General features: G+C 44.7%; 1 protein-coding gene across 5 annotated transcripts in view; it reads left to right on the top strand.

Moving 5' to 3' along the window:
* Window positions 1-23,860, top strand: part of LOC128696087 (teneurin-m-like) — a 395,373-nt gene that overhangs the window by 190,216 nt on the left and 181,297 nt on the right. For all 5 annotated transcript variants that reach the window (XM_070094985.1, XM_070094987.1, XM_070094986.1 and 2 more), the window contains one exon: window positions 2,979-3,196. In XM_070094985.1, the coding sequence (XP_069951086.1) occupies window positions 2,979-3,196 (218 nt within the window). The remainder of the gene's footprint in view (window positions 1-2,978; window positions 3,197-23,860) is intronic.

Raw genomic sequence — 23,860 nt, 5'->3', positions numbered from 1 at the left:
TTGGCTTCCAGTGCATTAGTCAAGAAGATAGTGCCCGAACGCTTGAGAGACTTGGTAGGAGCTCAAGACCCCAGGTTTACTGAAGCAGCAATTCGGTGGGACACCCTTACAGACTCCTCCAGTAGACCAGCTCCTCCCAAACAGCACAAACAGTCCCACTGGGACAAACCGATCATGGAAAAAATCGCCAACACAATGCTCTCCAATGCTTCAGGAAAGAACAAAGCTCGTCTCCTGGCAGTGAAGGCACCACACTCAGGAGATTTCCTGTTAGCTGTTCCCAATTCCTCCCTGGGCACCCGTCTCGACCCACAGGCCATTCGGATTGGTGTTGCTCTTCGCCTAGCCGCCCCCATCCTCACTGAACGTAGGTGTATTTGCGGCAGGGCGACAGCTGATCAATTCGGACTCCATGGTCTCGTGTGTCACACAGCAGAAGGGAAGTATGCCAGACATGAGGAGATCAATGATCTCAACGGGAACCCCAAGTACAGAGGTCTGATGGAAGTCAAAAGCGTCCTGATGGAGCCACTATGCTACCCTGGAAGGATGGAAAGCAGATTGCCTGGGACTACACCTGTGCTGCCACATTGGCAGACACCTACTTGCCATACTCTGTAGGGGAAGGGGGTGGAGCTGCCAGCCACAGGGAGACCCAGAAGATCCGAAAATATGAAGACCTTCCCCCTTGCTATAACTTCATTCCAATAGGGTCGGAGACCCTTGGAGCATGGGGCAAGTGTGCTCTAAAGTTCCTCAAAGAGCTGGGTGAAAAGCTCATCATAGAAACCAAGGACCACAGGGCGACCAGCTTCCTCTTTCAGAGACTCAGTGTTGCGATCCAGAGAGGAAATGCCTGCAGCATTCTGGGCACGCGGCCCACCGCAGGGGAGCTGGACGAAGTATTCGAGATGTAGCTCTGAGTTACCTATGTTGTTTTACTTTGTATCATATTTTTTTGAATGTTTCGTCAATGTATTTTGTCTTTAAATAATATATATATATATATATATATATATATATATATATATATATATATATATATATATATATATATATATATATAATATATATATATATTGTGCCCACGAACGAGTGGTATTGATCAATAACAATACTGCGACTAGCCAAGAACTCGGACCCATGCTGCTTTGGCATGCCTCATGGTTGGCGAAAACTCGTGACGCCTTAATCCACCGGACCATACAATCCTTAAGAGTAGCGCAACCAGAGGAACTGGATGTTGTACTCACTACCCAAGGACATACGATGGTGTGGATGACTCATCGTATAATATTATATATATATATATATATATATATATATATATATATATATATATATATATATATATATATATATATATATATATATGATCACAGTAAACAGGTGATATCACATTATCAAGGAATTTCCTTGATAATGTGGGAAATAGCGAATGCACTTGGAATTTCACTATTTTTTCAGTGGTTGTTTTACACACACACACACACACATTATATATATATATATATATATATATATATATATATATATATATATATATATATATATATATATTATATATATATATATATATATATATATATATATATATATATATATATATATATATATATATGTACTCGCCTATTTGTACTCGCCTATTTGTGGTTGCAGGGGTCGAGTCACAGCTCCTGGCCCCGCCTCTTCGCTGATTGCTACTAGGTCCTCTCTCTCCCTGCCCCATGAGCTCTATCATACCTCGCCTTAAAACTATGTATGGTTCCTGCCTCCACCACATCACTTTCTAGGCTATTCCATGGCCTGACTACTCTATGACTGAAGAAATACTTCCTAACATCCCTTTGATTCATCTGAGTCTTCAACTTCCAATTGTGACCTCTTGTGTCTGTGTCCCATCTCTGGAACATCCCGTCTTTGTCCACCTCGTCTATTCCGCGCAGTATTTTATATGTCGTTATCATGTCTCCCCTCACCCTCCTGGCCTCCAGTGTCGTCAGGCCGATTTCCCTCAACCTTTCTTCATAGGAAATTCCCCGTAGCTCTGGGACTAGTCTTGTTGCAAACCTTTGCACTTTCTCTAATTTCTTGACGTGCTTGACTAGGTGTGGATTCCAAACTGGTGCTGCATACTCCAGTATGGGCCTGACGTAGATGGTGTACAGAGTCTTAAACGAATTCTTACTGAGGTATCGGAACGCTATCCGTAGGTTTGCCAGGCGCCCGTATGCTGCAGCAGTTATCTGATTGATGTGCGCCTCAGGAGATATGCTCGGTGTTATACTCACCCCCAGATCTTTTTCCTTTAGTGAGGTTTGCAGTCTTTGGCCATCTAAACTATATTGTGTCTGCGGTCTTCTTTGCCCTTCCCCAATCTTCATGACTTTGCATTTGGCAGGGTTAAATTCAAGGAGCCAGTTGCTGGACCAGGCTTGTAGCCTGTCCAGATCTCTTTGTAGTCCTGCCTGATCCTCGTCCGATTCGATTCTTCTCATTAACTTCACATCGTCTGCAAACAAGGACACTTCTGAGTCTATCCCTTCCGTTATGTCGTTCACGTATACCAAGAACAGCACAGGTCCTAGGACTGACCCCTGTGGAACCCCGCTTGTCACAGGCGCCCACTCTGACACCTCGTCGCGTACCATGTCTCATTGTTTCCTCCCTGTCAGATATTCTCTGATCCATTGCAGTGCCTTTCCTGTTATGTGTGTGTGTGTAGAACAACCACTGAAAAAATAGTGAAATTCCAAGTGCATTCGCTATTTCCCACATTATCAAGGAAATTCCTTGATAATGTGATATCACCTGTTTACTGTGATCATATATATATATATATATATATATATATATATATATATATATATATATATATATATATATATATATATATCATTATTCATAATTATGCGATGTAGAATTGAGAGGTTGTGTCTTTGAACACTATGCTAAGGGTCTCATCCTTCCTCCTCCAGGTACAATGTGCAGTTCGGAGGCGGTCTGCCCGCACCAGTGCTTCCCGTCCGTAACAATCTCCGCCGCCCGGGTCCCGGTGCTGGGCCCCGAGGTGTCGGGGGCCCGTCCAGCAGCGGGGGAAGGGGCCCCGGCAGCCCCCGCTGCTCCTGGAGGTGCACTGCCATTATCTTCATCACCATCGCCGTGGTATTGGCCGCCATACTCATCTACATCGCAGGTGAGTACTTCTGTCACCAACAGACTGGTTGATCAAGATACCAAATAGGTGTCCTGGTCGAGGACCGGTCCGCCGTGATGACCACCTTAATCGGCCACCGGTAGGAAGGCTGTAAACCAAATGACCTGTGTAATAAAATGTTCATCCAATTCTCCATAGACTTTAACGCCAGATGACCCGTATATTGATATGTACACCCTCTTATCCGTAGACTTTAGGTTGTGTGTGTTTTACAAAGGCATTCCTGTACACGTTACGTTTTACACGTTACATTTAATACCTGCATAATTCTCGTTGAATATTTGAACGTTGGTGTTTGATGGTGCTGCTGTTGATCATAGGGATGGTAATTGCTTACATAGCGCATGTTCAACATTACTCTGCAAGTCTTTATGGTCCAGTGCAGATTAATGTTTGATGCATTTCACGCATAAGCTAAGTAGGGGGGGTAGGTGTTGGGTAAGGTGAAGAGACAGGTAATGGGTAAGGCGAGGAGACAGGTATTTAGTAAGGTGAGAGACAGGAGTTGGGTACACTACCTTTAGTAAGGCGACGAGATAGTTGTGGTATACCACACCACTAATGTGGTTTACCACAGCTACTACCACACCACTTCTAACACCACACCCCTATTACAACCACAACTACCACCATACCACTGCTGATACTACACAGTTATTAGAGTAACCACCCACACCTTGTACAATTAGCCCAGTACATCACTACGCGTTAGAGAGCAATGTCATCTAGCTGTGTACCCCTTGTCTGTAAGAATGAACGCCATCTACACCGCGACTCCTGACTATTTCCACCTTCTGATGTTAGGGACTTTTAACTTGTGGTGCCATCTATTGGTTTAAATGGAAAGTGTACGTTATATGACGGTGCTGTAAAAGGCACGGTGTGCTCTGCACAAAGCAAAATGTTGTTCAAGTAAAAGCTTGTGCCAAAGCGTTTATTTTTTCTTCGCGTGACAGTGCTGTTCATTTCCTGGAGATATAATTATATTTTCAACTCCCAAAGTTTGTTACCTCACTGTCATAACATCTGTGTAGTCCGAGAGGTTCCACGACCACTATTATTCCAGTGGCAAGTGATCATTTTATTATATTATTTTAGTATGGATAGTATTCTATCATGGATATTGTAATGTGGGTATTATTTTAATATCGACGTTTTAATATTGATATTTTATTAATATTGATATTTAAATATCACTATTAAAATATCGACGTTAAAATAATAGCAATATTATTTTAATAGCGATATTTTAATATCAATATTAGTGTAATATTTGTATTTCATCGAGGTACTGAGTCACCAGAGTCTGTGTTGTTGCAGTAGTTGATGTATTGTTCCAGTGGTTGATGTGTTGTAGTGGTTGAGAAGAGTGTCATCATACGTAATGTCCAGAGTGATAGTTAAAACGTTTTGTTTCAATAATAACATGGTTTCAGAGAGTTTGAGAGCTTCCAGCGTTGATGTTATTCCAGAGAGACAGATTTAAAAGCTTCGAGTGTGGATATTGTTCCAGAGAGACAGTTTGAGAGCTTCCAGCGTGGATAATGTTCCAGAGACGGTTTGAGAGCTTCCAGCATGGATATTGTTCCAGAGAGACAGTTTGAGAGTTTCCAGCGTGGATATTGTTCCAGAGAGACAGTTTGAGAGCTTTCAGCGTGGGTATTGTTCAAGAGAGACAGTTTGAGAGCTTTCAGCGTGGATATTGTTCCAGAGAGACAGTTTGAGAGCTTCCAGCGTGGATATTGCCCCAAGACGCATAACGTAATCCAGAGGCGGAGTGAAGCGAACATTTAGATTCTAATAGTGCCGTCAGCGAGCCGCGGCCAGACTCCTTGGAAGAAATAACTTGAGCCATGTGGAGTGGGAAGAGCATGGAGGAAGAGGAGGAGGAAGCAGCCTAGAAGAGAAGGAAGAATGAATGAAGAGGTTGAAGGAGAAAGAGTGAGTCAGTGTTCTGTGAAGATCCAGATCTTACTTTGATGAGTTGCTAGTTTTTCTACTCTCGGAGCCGGGTCATGGGGCAGGCTTGTCTACATGTGCTTGCCTGGTCATCCATGTTTTTGTTGTTGGTGGCTCGCAGAGCCACATATCCATCACAGTTTGGTTGATATGGCACCTTCTCCAACATTCTTCCTACCTTCTCTTGTTCCTCTCCATCTCTCTACTTCCCTTCACTCTCCATCCTCCTCCACCTCCTTCCTTCCCGTCTCCTTCCCACTTCTTGAAACTTAATCCGGCACTTGTTACTCTTACGACCTCGTGTGACAATGATTATTATTTTACCGGTTTTATAAACCACAGAAAGAATGTGTGTGTGTGTGTATTAAGAACCTATTTGAAATGCGAGGCACAGGAGCATAGGTGTAGAACCCTGGGCAACATGATTTTAAAGTCCAGAGCAGCACAGGTTTGGGTTTTAAAACCTAGGACAGTACGAGTTTAAAACCCAGGGCAGCATAAGTTTAGAGCGTTATGACGGTCTTGAATGCACAGCTCTCTAAGTACGGTTCTGTATGTACGTACTTGCCCCCCCAACACACACACACACACACACACACACACACACACACTCTTTCATTGCCTTTCCTCGTGTTCGTATTTTTTACCGTTTTCTTTGTAGTTTCTCGTCAATACGCGCGTCGTGATGACGTAAGTATTGCTCTTTCCCACCCAGTACATCCCTCACAGCACATCCCTCACAGCGCATCCCTCACAGCACATCCCTCCCAGCACATCCCTCCCAGCACATCCCTCCCAGTAGCGAGGTCTCTAAACTTGACCAGCCCAGTTGTTAGTGCCTGCAGCTTGCATTCCAGGTGCTGGCACCACAGCCTGGTTATTTGGAGGTTTTCTGAAATGATTAAGCTCCCTGTAGATGTTTGAGGGTGTGGAACAAATGACTCTCAGGGGGATGCCTTTGTTGACCACAGCATTTCGACACTGGGTGGGGGAAACGTAGTAAATGTATCCACTGTATTATTTACTTTACATTGTCATCTTTTTCCCACTGTGTGTGTGTGTGTGTGTGTGTGTGTGTACTCTCCTATTTGTGGTTGCAGGGGTCGATTTACAGCTCCTGGTCCCCGCCTCTTCGCTCCAAGAGCTTTATCGTACCTGTGTGTGTGTGTGTGTATACTGGCCTATATATGGTGACAGGGGTGGAGTCAGCTCCTGCGTGCATGCGTTCTTGCGCGTTCCTACGGGTTCATCATGCTATTTAAGTCATGCCTGGCGGATCAGTGGTGGACGCCAGATCATTGCTCCCGATCAACAACATTCGACAAAAACACCACACTGTAGTACTCGTTGCGCTCTAGGTGTAGTGTGGATTTCCCAACCTTTTTCTATGTCCCGCACCCCTACGAAATGTTTGGTTAATGTTGCACATCTCTAGTAAAGTAATATCACACTTGAAAATGAAGTCAGATTTCATTTTTTTTTAATTAACCGAACTGAACCAAATACAGACTTGTGCTTTTCATTATGACTCTCACCCCCATAGGGTGCGAGATGGCAGGGATGACCAAGGGTCAAAACTCCCAGGTTGGAATCCCCTGATGTAGAGAAAGAAGACCGTGGGAGGGAGGAAAGAAAAAAATGTTGTTTTTTAGAGTTGGTGCGGTCGTAAATGCGGAGACATCAGTGAAAACGGATGATTTATAGCCTAATTTTCTGTTAGCGAGAGAAGTAAGCATTGAGTTGTGGACTCGACTTTTGCCTTTATGTGATCTGAAGTAGTGTGATTGAAATATCCAGGACTGTGGTTGGGTTTTATGACCGGTATTTAATGATGGATTTGAAGGAAATTGTGCCCGATTAAAAACACGAAATAAGTGTGCTTGCAAGTTTGTGTTGGCTGCGGTCGAGTCTCGGTTTTGTGGACCAGTTTCTTAACCTCCGTCGCCTAGTATCATTGTGTACGCTTTCCATATATAATATGTTTCACTTTTTTGTTGCCCTGTGGCATGTGTACAGTCTGCCCTGCTGATGGTCAGTTCAACCAGCTCAACGTAAGACAAAAGCAGTGTTAACCTCCTCGTGAAGCATCAACATTTACAGGTCCCATATGTCTATCTTCTTAAGTTTCCCGTCACAGTCTGGTTCATCCGGCACTTGGCGGAGGAAATTATCTAGATTCCTCAGGTAGACTTCCACACTTGTCCATCAGTGTTTCTGATATCTTCTGGCAAGACGTTAAAGTCTAGGGCTGCGGATGTTCATATATTGTACCCACGGCGCCCTTTTTTCACTGGATTTATTCTACACGTTCTCCCATACCTCTCACTGCATTATGTTATGGCGGTGTGTAGGTTTGAGACCAGACTCTCAAGCATTCTCTACGTATATATTACCACACATTTCTCCTCTTCTTAGTCGAGTACATGTTTAAAACTGAGGCGTGCCGTCATGACACCTGCCTTATTGTATTCTGTGAAAGAAATGTCAGCCGACATTATCACACGCAGGTCCTGCAAGTGTTGTTTTCATTCTCTTTGGTGTTCATCTTGTGTTTTATATGCAGTGTCCCTTTTGAGTTCTTTATTCTTTCCATATCTAAGTAGAATGAACATTAAAATGGTATAAAATACCGACAGATTGTTAGGTAAGACACATATTGTTTCAGACAACGGAACAATGCTCTTCTCCAGACTGAGGGACTGACCACCTCAAAACTTTAAGGGTGATGGACTGATTACATCGTCTTCAAGTATCTTCTGCTTCTATCAACTTTTCTGTACTCGACTGAAGAAGCCTACTGTGTAGGCGAAACGTTTCAAAATAAAGATACCTACTGTTGCATATGTGTCTTACCTAACATATCTAAGTAGCTAGAACTGATCACCTTTCAGTCCTGTTATTTTCCATTTCCCACTGAGAGACTTTGGTTATATGTAAAACACACACACACACACAGACATGGGTCCGTGGGGTGCAGACGTGGGTAACAAGGCTCCGAGAACCTTAGCATTGAAAGGCGTGCAATAACAGCTAGCAGTAATCAGTGGTAGTGGAACGTCAGTGAACAATACTACGAGTGATAATTAAAGTTATTAGTTAAAGAAAATGAGAGGAAAGCTGAAATCATAATATTTCAAAGCGCAAACCGTTGGGGGTCTTAGGCGCTGTTGCCACATTGGCAGCAGTAGGCCTGAAGAAGTGACGTCACGACAAGTTGTGCGCCATTATACATATAAAGTGAAGTGTATATAATGTGAAGTGTATACTATCATCAGTGAAGAGTGACATAGCGTGAGGAAGCGGGATGTATGAGAATATATGGTTATAAACATCACGGGTAAAGGATCTCCAAAATAGGGATTTAAGGCCTACGTACGACAACTCCGTCATCAGCAGCTGGCAACCTGTCACCACACCATTGAGTGCAAGTTTATTCGCCTATTTGTGGTTTGCATGTTGACGGCCCTGGCTGGCCTTACATACTGTTTGATACTGGTCACTCACTCCTGCAAGCTATTACCAGAATTAGAATAGAAATAGCATAGACATAGTGAATATAGTGTTGGCGAGAGTGAGAAGGTAGGTGGGACAAGCTTTTAAGGGCAACATTGTAAGACTGTGCGAGGGTCGGTCAAGTCCCAGGAGGGTTGTGTCAGGTCACAAGAAGTTGCGGCCAGTCATTACACAGCACAAAACACTCACACTCACACACACACACACACACACACACACACACACACACACACACACACACACACACACACACACACACAGGCAGTGTTACTACTGGTAGTTATTAGCAGTAAGAATACTTAGGAAGCTAGGAAGTCCTCTCTCAATGTTAACAAGGAAAATGATAACCAACAATTAATACGTAAATCCAGAAAGGGCAATAAATGGAGAGAGTAACATAATTGGGAAAGATAAATGAGACTAAATTTGTGCCTACACGACGGATCTTTCAACCACACCAACTACCCCCCCCTAACCCTCCCTCCCTCACACACAAGGGTAGACACACACACATACACATAAACACACACACATACACACACACACACACACACACACACACACACACACACACCACTTGACACGAACACGTACCCCCCTCCCCTAACCACCCCTCCCCCTTCCCTAACCACCTCACCTTAGCCACCTACCCATCCCCCAAACCACCTAACCCCTCCCCAAACCGTCTAACCCCCCAACTACCTCCCTCCCTCTAATAACCATCCTCCCCCTCCCCCATAACCATCCATCCCCTCTCTCCCTCAAACCATCTAACCTCCTCCCCCAACTATCTCTAACCCTCCAATAACCATCCTCCCCCTCCCTCACAACCATCCATCCCCTCTCCTCCTAACCATCTATTCCCCTCCCCCTAACCACCCGTCTCCCCTTCTGTGGAGCAAAGGGGGAACCTAGAACCAGGATGAGGACAAGGGGCTCCAAGGACGAATCTGGGAGGGAGGAATGGGAGGTAGAGCTCAAAAAAAGGGAGGAAGACTGGGGAAGGAGACTAGATGAGCTGGAAAGGAAGATGGAAGAGAGGTTAGCAGCAGAATGCAGAAGGTGGAAGCAACAGGCCACAGCAGCAGAAATCAAGATAGAGAGATTAGAAGAGCTGAGACATCTGAAACAGCACAGAGACAAAGATATTACAGAAGTAGCATCGGCAATGGCTACATCAAACACAGACAACAGGTCTGAAGGAAGCATGGAAACTAAACTATATGCAGAGGTCCTGTCAAACCCACATGGGGCCAAAACAAAGGCAGTGAGCACACTAGGACAGAATGAGAGGTTGGAAGACATTGAAGGAACTAGGACATGTGCAAGGACCTCACCAGACACCTGTGTGGGCCAGGAACAGGTGAGCAGGAAGGACAAACCAAGAAGCATAGGGGCCATAACTAGGGAAGGGACTGAAGGAAGGAACACTCCACGGGAAGAAACTAAAACACATCAGAGGATGCAATGGGAGTCACAGTGGGAGGTGGAAAGGGAGAGATCTGTGTTTGTCTATGGGCTAGACAAAGCTAAAGGGGAAACTTATGATGAAAGAAAGCAGGAGGAGAAAAAAGCGATTGAAGATATCATGAAGGTGATAGGCGAGGGGGACATGACCCAGGTGGCAAATTTTCGGAGAATTGGGTGGTTCACAAAGAAAAGGAATCGGCCTCTCAAAGTAATTTTCAAGGCAGAATCAACCCGAACCATGATCCTGCAAGAGAAAGCACAGCTGAGAGGCAAGCAGGAGTTCCGGAGTGTGTACCTCGATCGAGACAGAACACAGGACAAAAGGAAGATGATGAAAGAGAGAGTTCAAAAACGAAAGGAGAAATGGGAGGAAATGAAAAAGGAGAGCAGAATAACCCAGGATCAAATGGAAGGACAAGCACACCCCCCAGAAACACCTGCAGAAGGACTCCAGCCACGACACCCCCAAGGCAACTGAACAATCCAAACCAACCATCACACACCGATCCCTCTGTTTCCACCCTCCGCACCACAGTTACAGTATTAGAACAGAAGTTGAAGGTTTGGTACACAAATGCAGATGGATTAACGAATAAACATGAGGAATGGCAAGAAAGAATCAATGAGAAGTCCCCAGACATCATAGCAGTTACAGAAACAAAACTCACGGAGACAATAACAGATGCAATCTTCCCACCAGGATACCAGATCATGAGGAAAGATAGAAGGGGCAGGGGGGGGGGAGGTGGGGTTGCTCTGCTCGTAAAAAACAGATGGAAATTCGAGAAAATGGAAGGCATAGATGAGACGGGAGAAAGAGACTACATAGCAGGTACACTTCAGTCTGGGGAACACAAAGTGGTCATTGCAGTGATGTATAATCCACCACAGAACTGCAGGAGGCCAAGAGAGGAATATGAAGAGAGCAACAGAGCAATGGTGGACACACTTGCTGAGGTGGCAAGTAGAGCTCATTCCAGCAGAGCAAAGTTGCTGGTTATGGGGGATTTCAACCACAGGGAGATCGACTGGGAAAACCTGGAGCCACATGGGGGTCCCGAAACATGGAGAGCCAGGATGTTGGACGTGGTGCTGGAAAACCTCATGCACCAACATGTTAAGGACACTACCAGAGTGAGAGGGGAGGATGATCCAGCAAGATTGGACCTTGTGTTCACCCTGGGCAGCTCAGACATTGAGGACATCAAGTATGAGAGTCCCCTAGGAGCTAGCGACCACGTGGTTCTGTGCTTTGAATACATAGAGCTGCAAGTGGAGAGAATAACAGGAGTTGAATGGGAAAAGCCTGACTATAAAAGAGGGGACTACATAGGGTTGAAGAACTTCCTGCGGGAGGTCCAGTGGGACAGAGAACTGGCAGGAAAGCCAGTAAATGAAATGATGGAATATGTAACAACAAAATGCAAGGAGGCAGTGGAAAAGTTTATTCCCAAGGGCAACAGTAACAACGGGAAGACCAGAACGAGCCCCTGGTTTACCCAACGGTGTAAGGAGGCAAAAACAAAGTGCAATAGAGAATGGAAAAAGTACAGAAGGCAGAGAACACACGAAAATAGGGAGATCAGTCGCAGAGCCAGGAATGAGTATGCACAGGTAAGGAGGGCGGCCCAGTGACAGTATGAAAATGACATAGCATCGAGAATCAAGACTGACCCGAAACTGTTGTATAGCCACATCAGGAGGAAGACAACAGTCAAAGACCAGGTGATCAGATTAAGGACAGAAGGTGGAGAACTCACAAGAAATGATCAGGAGGTATGTGAGGAGCTGAACAGGAGATTTAAGGAAGTTTTTACAGTAGAGACAGGAAGGGCTGTGGGAAGACAGCACAGAAGGGAACATCAAGAGGGAATATACCAACAAGTGTTGGATGACATACGAACAACTGAGGAGGAGGTGAAGAAGCTCTTAAGTGACCTTGACACCTCAAAGGCGATGGGACCGGACATCTCCCCATGGGTCCTTAGAGAAGGAGCAGAGATGCTGTTCGTGCCTCTAACCACAATCTTCAACACATCCCTTGAAACTGGGCAACTACCTGAGAAATGGAAGACAGCTAATGTAGTCCCCATATTTAAGAAAGGAAACAGAAACGAGGCACTAAACTACAAACCTGTCTCTCTGACAAGTATTGTGTGCAAAGTCATGGAGAAGATTATCAGGAGGAGAGTGGTCGAACACCTGGAAAGGAACAAGATTATAAATGAAAACCAGCATGGGTTCATGGAAGGCAAATCCTGTATCACAAACCTCCTGGAGTTTTATGACAAGGTAACAGAAGTAAGACACAAGAGAGAGGGGTGGGTAGATTGTGTTTTCTTAGACTGCAGGAAGGCCTTTGATGCAGTTCCCCACAAGAGATTAGTGCAGAAGCTGGAGGATCAGGCGCATGTAAAAGGGAGGGCACTGCAATGGATAAGGGAATACCTGACAGGGAGGCAGCAACGAGTCATGGTACGTGAAGAGGTATCACAGTGGGCTTCTGCGACGAGCGGGGTCCCACAGGGGTCAGTTCTAGGACCAGTGCTATTTTTGATATATGTGAACGACATGATGGAAGGAATAGACTCTGAAGTGTCCCTGTTCGCAGATGACGTGAAGTTGATGAGAAGAATTAAATCGGACGAGGATGAGGCAGGACTGCAAAGAGACCTGGACAGGCTGGACATGTGGTTCAGTAACTGGCTTCTCGAATTCAATCCAGCCAAATGCAAAGTCATGAAGATTGGGGAGGGGCAAAGAAGACCGCAGAGTATAGGCTAGGTGGACAAAGACTACAGACCTCACTCAGGGAGAAAGACCTTGGGGTGACCATAACACCGAGCACATCACCGGAGGCACACATCAACCAGATAATTGCTGCAGCATACGGGCGCCTGGCAAACCTGAGAATAGCGTTCCGATACCTTAATAAGGAATCGTTCAAGACACTGTACACTGTGTATGTTAGGCCCATACTGGAGTATGCAGCACCAGTCTGGAACCCACACCTGGTCAAGCACGTCAAGAAGTTAGAGAAAGTACAAAGGTTTGCAACAAGGCTAGTCCCAGAGCTCAAGGGAATGTCGTACGAGGAAAGGTTAAGGGAAATCGGACTGACGACACTGGAGGACAGAAGGGTCAGGGGAGACATGATAACGACATACAAGATACTGCGGGGAATAGACAAGGTGGACAGAGATAGGATGTTCCAGAGAGGGGACACAGGGACAAGGGGTCACAACTGGAAGCTGAAGACTCAGACGAGTCACAGGGACGTTAGGAAGTATTTCTTCAGTCATAGAGTTGTCAGCAAGTGGAATAGCCTAGCAAGTGAAGTAGTGGAGGGGAGGAACCATACATAGTTTTAAGAAGAGGTATGACAAAGCTCAGAAAGCAGAGAGAGGACCCAGTAGCGATCAGTAAAGAGGCGGGGCCAGGAGCTGAGTCTCGACCCCTGCAACCACAATTAGGTGAGGACACACACACACACACACACACACACACACACACACACACACACACACACACACACACACACACACACAGCCACAACCACAGTATTCAGACAAGGCTGATTACCCAACATAAGGCAGATTGGATAGCATCTGTCGGCCCGCTCATGTGAACGAATTGCCCTCTTCTGCAGTGACCCCTTTCAACAGCGAGTGGGAGGAGAGGAGGGATACATCTGCAGCCACCCACCAGCAACCTCGGATGCATTTCTCCTACACACACTCATCCAGGGGGGGACATCGACCCCCGAAAACATCCTTCAGGTATCTTGTAGGATTTACTCGTCTTGCGTGAGAACCTGCGATCTATTTCAAGGCTGCTGGTGGTAGCAGCATGCGGGCATGTTAGGAAGTACCTTTTTGGTTTCATGGTCAGAAAGTGGAATGCGTTAGATAAAAGAAGTGGCAGATTCGACATACGGCTTCAAGAGCAAATATGGTAAGGGGTCGCAAGGCACGTGTTGAGCGAACGATCGCCACGAAGGTATCTGGACGTCGAGTAAAAGTAATTATGTCATTAAAAATAACGAAGTTAAAAAGCCTTAGCAAGGTCATTAATCCAGATAATTACCTTCATTTATGGGTATTTTTACCTCTGAAGAAAGTGCCCGAGGCACCAGTGTCGTACACAGGTCATAGGTCACTGCACCTGTGTGCCGTACACAGGTCATAGGTCACAGTGCAGCAGATGTGCCGTACACAGGTCATGGGTCACTGTGCACCAAATGTGCCGTACACAGCACAAAGGCCAAGGTCAGTTCTCTGTAAATGCTGTTAACTGAACGTTCTGTAAAGAGTATTGAACGTAAGGTATTAGTTTCGAATAACAGTTTTAATTGCCAACTCGAATTGTTTCATAAAGTTTCTAGCATTGAAAACCATTTCACCTTACATCTGTAAACAGTGTAAGGTGAAATGTATTTACACGGTAAATGCAACTTTGGTCTTTGTATTTACAGTGTAAATGCAACTTTGGTCATTCTATTTACATTGTAAATGCAAATTTGGTAAATGTATTTTCAGTGTAAATGTAACTTTCGTTATTGTATTTACATTGTAAATACATTAACCCAATTTGTGTTTACAGTGTGGATACAGTGTTTGTCAATGTATTTACAGTGTAAAGGCGACGTTGGAAAATGTTCTATTTACATAATGTAAATGTTACCTCAGGCTATGGGCAGTAAATTATTTTTTTATCGGCGGTATTAATTTTATCATTATCGTCTAATTAACGTGAAAAACTAATCAGGAAGTTAAAATAATGAAAGATAAACGCCAGTAAGCGTGTTCAACTAAGTTACTGTGTTGGTGGGAGGAACGTGAACTTAAGGTCAGCTATTCAAGTTAAAGGATCTTTTAAATCAAGTTTACTTAATTAAGGTCATTTGTTACAAATAAGTGTATTTCATGAAGTTTACTTAATTAAGGTCAGTTAATCAAGGTAAATATTCTGTAAGTTTGAAAAAGGCCAGCTACTCAAAGTAAAGGTCTGTTAAGTCAGTAAGTTTGCTTTAAAAGGTCAGATACTCAAGGTTTGTTCAGTAAGCTGACTTATAAAAGGTCAGCTAATCAAAGGGGGGTGGCAGAAAGGTGTGTTAAGTCAGTTTACTTTAAATATATCATTTACCATATAATGCTGCACAGCTCGTGTGTAGATGGCGCCAGTGTCTAGGAACAACGAGAGTGGCGATAATAATGTAATGTCTCTCTGAGAGAAGACCCCTCAAGGAAGGTTCCTTGATGTTGGTGAGGGGCTCTTGATTTAGGGAATTGGATCTGTGCTCCAGTTCCCCAAATTAAGCCTGAATGCCTTCCACATCCCCCCCCCAGGTGCTGTATAATCCTCCGGGTTTAGCGCTTCCCCCTTGATTGTAATAATAATAATAATCTGAGAGAAGAGTCACGCGCTCACAACACAATACACCTAATAGGTAATGAGTGGCCTGGATAATGAGCAGAGTCAGGATTCGATGCGATTTGGGACAGAATTAGATTCAGTTGTGTACGCATTCTGTGATAACGGTGTGGGGGAGGATTGATGAACTGTGTGGGAGTAGTGCAGGTGTGTGTGTGTGTGTGTGTGTGTGTGTGTGTGCGTGCGCGTGTGCGTGCATGCTCACCTAGTAGTATTTTCAATGGTTGGGTCACATCACTTTCATTTAATTTACACACACACACACACACACACACACACACACCTACATCTACCTACCTTCACTAAATACAACACAATTCATCATATACAGGTACGAACGCACTTAAAGATATTTAGACGAAAAAAATTATTTACATAACGATTCAGAATTGAAAGAGAAAGTGTGGGAGAAATTGTTGTTAGGAAGACTGGCATGGCAACACCTGGCGCATGTTATACAAGTGCACTGAGGCTGGTATAGCAGCGTCCAGTGCACGGTAATATGTTAGCACTGAGGCTGGTATAGCAGCGTCCAGTGCACGGTAATATGTTAGCACTGAGGCTGGTATAGCAGCGTCCAGTGCACGGTAATATGTTAGCACTGAGGCTGGTATAGCAGCGTCCAGTGCACGGTAATATGAGAGCACTGAGGCTGGTATAGCAGCGTCCAGTGCACGGTAATATGAGAGCACTGAGGCTGGTATAGCAGCGTCCAGTGCACGGTAATATGAGAGCACTGAGGCTGGTATAGCAGCGTCCAGTGCACGGTAATATGAGAGCACTGAGGCTGGTATAGCAGCGTCCAGTGCACGGTAATATGAGAGCACTGAGGCTGGTATAGCAGCGTCCAGTGCACGCTACATGAGCACGCTGTGGAAATTCCTGGAGGTAAGATAAACAATTCATTGAGGTTGATAACTGCTGAACCAACATTAGCGTCTCTCCCCCCCCCCCGGCACCGATGTAATCACTGGGGCCACAATTACTTAATAACCCACAATTGCAATGGCTCGGGGGAATTACTTTTGATATATATTATTAGGTGTGTGTAGCTTGTCATTCTCTTGTTTACTGGTCTGTTGTTTGTGAGGTATTGTGTGGCGTGTTGGGTTAACTGATTTCTCTTAGATTCGAGTTTGCCGGGGGTTGAGTCCCGGCTCCTGACCACAGCCTTTTATGCTGCTTTCATAGGTAATATTGATTAATCCCCTCTTGAGCCTTTTTATACATACATATTCCACTTATATACTATCTTGAGACTTTAATAGCACTTCGCAACATCACAGTGGCTCATCTGGTTTTACTTACAATGTTACTATACAAATAACCCGCACATATGAGAGAGAGAGAAGCTTATGACGACGTTTCGGTCTGACTTGGACTATTTACAAGTAACTTGTACATGGGCCACGTCGGACCGAAAACGTTATGAGCTTCTCTCTTCCATGAACGGGTTATTTGTGTATTGTTCCAGTCATGTGTTGTGCCTTTTTGTTCTTCACCTTCCACTTGTCCTGACCGAGCTGTGATGGCACAGGGGTCGAGGCTCAGCTCCTGGCCAGCATATATTCTTTAGCCTCGTGGGCCTATCATACCTACTCCTGAAATTGCGCGCGCGCGCGCGCGCGTGTGTGTGTGTGTGTGTGTGTGTGTGTGTGTGTGTGTGTGTGTGTGTGTGTGTGTGTGTGTGTGTGTGTCTGTGTCTGTGTCTGTGTCTTAAGTATTTCCTGACATTCCTGTAGCTCATCCTGTGTTAGTTGCCACCTTAGCTTCGTCCAGTGTGCCTTCCATTTCATTTTGTTTATTTCCGCTCTGTTGAAGCTTTTGAGTACCTTGTACGTCGTTACCATGTGTCACCCATCCCCCGGTCTTCTCTCTTCCAAGCACCTACAATAACCACTGTTAACAGCAACATCATTAAGTCATAACCCGCAACACACGCAACAGAAAACAACGATAATAATACCTTCAATAAAATCACAATATCGCTGCAACAATTCGCCAAAAATCCTCACGTATTAAAGGAATCTTATTGTGATGTGTCGGTTCCTTTTGGACTCCTGTTAGGTCACAACTGGACAGTGGTTCAGGAGGGACCGAAACGTCGTAACATTGTGATTTTGGTGAACAATAACAATAACACTTTGACTCACGAAATCGAGATAATATGATTGCAAACAAATGATAGCGGGTGAGTTTGATCCCTACCAGTTCAGTCATTCGCAATAGCACCCTAATAGAAGAACATTTTATGGAACTTGTAACTAAAGCTGTTACTATGTGGTGTTCTTTCATCCGGTTCAAAAACACGTGGAAACATGAGTGTAAAATTCCACAGGGATTCATTTTCGTTCATATATATTTATTTAATCTTTCATAATGATCATAGCTCTCAAAAATGTTTCATGGGGAATAATAAAGATGAAAAGCTAATGCTGACGAACAAGCTGGTGCCAAAATATATTTATGTATTTAATGACTAGTTATGGCCACAGTCTTTTTAGAATATTCAAATTTTTCTTTTGTTGATCACAGAAGCCAAACTAATTGGTTTTTTAAACTCAGTGGTGTTAAAATGGCTGCTGCAGAGTTGTGTGTGTGTGTGTGTGTGTGTGTGTGTGTGTGTGTGTGTGTGTGTGTGTGTGTGTGTGTGTGTGTTAAAAATGGAATACCGACCAGGAGACTCGAACCGTGGTACATGCACTTGGTTCTGGGGATTATCTCGCCCCACGATCCGGCCTCAGACTTGGCCTAGATTGGAAAGGAAATATTACACAAGATTAAGGCCTACTAAGAATCACATAGTTACGTAAAAGTGTGTCCTGAATATTAGTAAAAGTGTGTACAATTTAACTCTCGCCTTAAGTGTTCATGAAACATGTACTTTTTATGTTTATGCATCAATATTCAACCACCAGTGACACTGATGTCATTTTCCTCATTAAGGATGTGTGTGTTATTACGTCGTCCAAGTGATTGATGTGCAAAGTTGTAACGTGGATCGTAAAATCTGCAAGTAACTGATAACAGTATTATAACCTACGGCAGTATGTCGACTCTGTTGCTTCTGTTGTTATTATTATTAGGTCTGAGCTGTGCTCAGACCTCTCCAACACAATTGTCCTCAAAGATTTGTTAAGTTATACCATGAATTAAGGAAAGATCCTAGATTTCACCTTTACAAAACATACAAAGCAAACGCGATAGTAATTATGGACAAGGTAGATTATAGAGGAGAAATGAACATGTTATTAGAATACGGGAGTACTTACGTGCCCCTTTAGGGTCTTACTGTTCCTGGAAGGGCACTTTACCAGGTTAAAGACTGTAAACAACAACCCCTCCCCCCCCATCCTCCCTTCAAGGCTCCTCCACAATACTCACACTTAAAATTCGCGGCACTTGGCACCCGGGAGTAACACCGTGCAGACCAGAAGGATGAGAACAGTTGTCCAAATCTGTGTATTGAGATTTTCGTCCTCCCAGGGTTCGGCCTGACCCTGGACCAGGCTTGCCTGGTCAGCCAGGTTGTTGCTGCTGGCAGCCCGCTGACCCCACATATCCATTACAGCCATATTGTTAGTGTTAAATATAAAAATGTAGTTGAAAAAATTAAGCGGTAAGCGGGTTGCAGAGTTCATGATTGTTCACATGCATTCTTAATGAACTTAAAAATAATCCCAGAAAACGCATGGAGCTGACTCAAGTAATCCCATCCAAACGCCCGGGATTAAGTGTCTAATTTTGCTTGGGTTGCAGTAGCCTCCCCATCAAGGCTTGATCCACTTATTACCACAAATATCATGAGTGAGAATTAACCGCCAGCATAGAGACGATCCTGGGCTGTCACCCCACAAAGCCCGACACACGAATATTTTTAAATTATAAAATTCCTCCCCCCTCCCCCCCCCAAAAAAAAAAAATTAATTCAGAGGGAAAGATCATTTTTTTTAGGCGTAGTAAAGCTAACAGAAGAAAATATATATTTTTGTATATTGAAAAGTTAGTTGGTGAAAGAGTGTTTTTTGCATATAGACAAGTAATAAAAATATATTTTCAGATGTAGAAAAGTTAGCCAAAGAAAATTAAGTATCGTGAATAAATTGAGGAAAAAAAAATTTGTAAAAACCTTGATAAAAATCACGAAGTAAAAGAAGTTAGGAAATAAAAAAAAATCACGAACGGGGGGAGAGAGAGAGATGATGATGATGATGAAGTACCTGGAGGGTGCTTGAGGGCCTTGTCCACCACATCTGCACACCTCCATAACAACATACTGGAGTGAGAGTTACGGGCACAATAAGAGAACACTGAATCAACATCCTTGGCCCCAGACTACTCAACATCTTACCAGAAGATACCAGAAATTGGACACGTTCATCAAGTGCCAGATCAACCAGGCTGTTTGGGTCATCATGCCGCCAGCAGCAACACCCTGGCCCAGAGCCGGGCTCCGGGAGCAGAAAAACTCTGGAAACTAATCAAAGGTATTAAAGTACAAACTACTGGGGGAAGAAGGACGAGAGAAGAGATAAGGCAGCTAAGAGCACTGCTACACCAGTGTTCGATTTAAATTCGGCCTCGGTAGCTTAAGGAGGAGTGATTGTGGCCGTGTTGCTCCATAAGTTTTCATTTTGGGCAATAAGCGGCCGCGGACGTGCCAGGCATGTGGACCCTCCCAAAATTGGCACCCTGGGAGACATTAACCACCGGGGAGGACGTTGGGGGAGATGCCCTGGGGGAGGGGAGGGAGGTTATATTTAGATAATACACCCATGTTATTTCCCCGCCAGCCTAGGGTAGCCTCCATGGTAATGGTTACAGACATCACATCTGCCTTCTTGAGTGGGTTTCCATGGCTGGCTGAGGCTTACCACTGGCTCAGGCATTAAGGTCGACGAGTAGGTCAGTACTGTTGGGTGGCTTGTCCCTCTCGCAGCGGCGGGAGGATCGAGCCTTCATTACTTCTTGCTCTAAATGACCCACACGGGTTTAGTGGTTCACATAAAAAGAGACATTAAGGCAGGGAAGATCGAGGAAGAAAAATGGAGGGTAATCCGTCCCAGTCCAGTCAAGATCATCCCGGATCCACACCCACATTACACCTACGGTACACCCACGGTACACCTACGGTACACCCACAGTACACGGTAAACCCACGATACACCTACGGTACACGGTACACTCACGATACACCTACGTTACACCCACGATACACACACGATACACCCACGGTACACAGTACACCCACAATACATACACGGTGCACCCACGGTACGCACATGGTACACAGTACACCCACTGTACACAGGGTACACAGTACACCCACGGTACACCTACTTTACACACAGGGTACACCCACGGTACACCTACGGTACACATACAGTACACCCACGGTACACACAGTACACCCACGGTGCACACAGTACACCCACGGTACATCTACAGTACACACACGGTACACACACAGTACACACACAGTACACCCACGATACACCCACAGTACACCCACGGTACACACAGTACACTCACAGTACACACACGGTACACTCACAGTACACAAACGGTACACTCACAGTACACACAGTACACCCACGGTACATACACGGTACACCCACGGTACATGGTACACCCACGATACACCCACGGTACATCTACAGTACACACACGGTACACACAGTACACCCACGGTACACTCACGGTACACTCACAGTACACCCACGGTACACCCACAGTACACCCACGGTACACTCACAGTACACACACAGTACACCCACAGTACGCCCACAGTACACCCACGGTACACTCACAGTACACCCACAGTACAACCACAGTACGCCCAAAGTACACTCACAGTACACCCACGGTACACCCACGGTACACCCAGTACTCACAATACACAGTACACTTACAGTACACCCACGGTACACCTACAGTACACTCACAGTACACCCACGGTACACCCACAGTACACTCACAGTACACCCACGGTACACCCACAGTACACTCACAGTACACCCACGGTACACCCACAGTACACTCACAGTACACCCACGGTACACCCACAGTACACTCACAGTACACCCACGGTACACTCACAGTACACCCACAGTACGCCCACAGTACACCCACAGTACACCCACAGTACACCCACGGTACACCCACAGTACACTCACAGTACACCCACGGTACACTCACAGTACGCCCACGGTACACCCACAGTACACTCACAGTACACCCACGGTACACTCACAGTACACCCACAGTACGCCCACAGTACACCCACAGTACACTCACAGTACACCCACGGTACACTCACGGTACACCCACAGTACACCCACAGTACACCCACACTACACACCCAGTACACCCACGGTACACTCACAGTACACCCACAGTACGCCCACAGTACACCCACAGTACACTCACAGTACACCCACGGTACACTCACAGTACACTCACAGTACGCCCACAGTACACCCACAGTACACTCACAGTACACCCACAGTACACTCACAGTACACCCACAGTACGCCCACAGTACACCCACAGTACACTCACAGTACACTCACAGCACACTCAGTACACTCACAGTACGCCCACAGTACACCCACAGTACACTCACAGTACACCCACAGTACGCCCACAGTACACCCACAGTACACTCACAGTACACCCACAGTACGCCCACAGTACACTCACAGTACACTCACAGTACACCCACAGTACACTCACAGTACGCCCACAGTACACCCACAGTACACTCACAGTACACCCACAGTACACTCACAGTACACTCACAGTACGCCCACAGTACACTCACAGTACGCCCACAGTACACTCACAGTACACTCACACCTAAGCACTTCCCAACTATCTTCTGAATATCTCCATATAATTATGTTTTTTAAATCAACGTAAATACATAGTGGTGTTCCTTAGTGTTCATTATAAAGTAGTATTTATTATCACTTAGTATTCATTGTAAGAGGGATATAATTAAGTATGTTTTACATCCTGCATATTTTGTGCTGCTTAATTAAACCATCAGAAATTCAGATTAGTTTGATTGGTGGTTAGTTAATGATGTTTAAAGCCTATCAGCCACACGAGGGATAATAGAAGAGCATGTCACCTATTTACCACCTGCCAAGAATACTTCAATCCTTAGGTTAGGGATTAAAGTATACTCCCAGCATACTTACATTGAGTCATATACCTCTTTGTATATATAATCTTGTAAACTTGGTTTACATACCACTTGAATGACGTAAGAAGTGGCTTACACACATGATCTACATAACGCAGCGTCAACACAAGCATCATCACATATATATGTAAAAATACCACAGTGAAGATAGGAAATAAAACCTGTGCGAAGATATGTAAGCACATGAAAAAGGCCAAGTGTTATTTTCCAGTTTACATTGTGGTATTTTTTTCATATTTGCAATCACGCTTTTTATTGTAATTTGTTCCATGTATGTTTGTTAATGTTAAAGATTTAACTGCTGGGTTATTCTGCATCGACATCTCTCTGATTTAAGTCCTCCCAGCTACATTAATTTGCCAAGATTGGTTTACACACATGATCTTAAAGCCTTGAGGTGTTAGCTATGAAGGCCTTGATGCTGGTGAAAGGCTCCTGATCCAGGGAACTGGAAAAGCTTTCCTCTTGGATCACATTAGCGTGGCTCTTGTTCCGTGGCGCCGTATGATCCCTATTTGTTTACACTTTTCTCTTGGATATAATAGTATTTCACGTGTCATTCACTTGAACCTTGGATCTCACATTGGTACTCCAATTTACACTCCGCCTGGCACTCCACCTGGGACTCCGGCACTGTGTCAAGAGCTTAGTAAGTTGAAGCTAGTGTGGTGTGATGAGAGGTGGGTGGGAGTGGTGGTGGTTAAAATGACCCCAGTGTGACTTTTATGTGTAAATTATGTCTTGTGGGAGTTGTTTTAGCTACTTGGGTGTCTCTATGGATCGCTCACTCTCTGGCCCCCAGAGTGCCATTAGAATATCTACGTGAGGCAGTCGTCCTTGTTCTTGCGTGTATGAAATAATCTTTCAGTAGTGGGCTAAAATGGTATTTTATTGCAAAGATAAATCTTACACATATTGCTCCTGCTTATTCTCTCTCTCTCTCTCTCAGGTATCAACATTATATATGTATGTCTCAGTGCAAGTAATCATCTGAAAAATGCCGAGACAGGTAGACAGTGAGTTTCACTGTCACTCATAATATATTTATTCCTTGTAGC

This window comes from Cherax quadricarinatus, chromosome 48 (genome assembly GCF_038502225.1).
Source record: "Cherax quadricarinatus isolate ZL_2023a chromosome 48, ASM3850222v1, whole genome shotgun sequence".
Taxonomy (NCBI): Eukaryota; Metazoa; Arthropoda; class Malacostraca; order Decapoda; family Parastacidae; genus Cherax; species Cherax quadricarinatus.
This window is presented reverse-complemented; position numbering and strand designations above follow the sequence as displayed.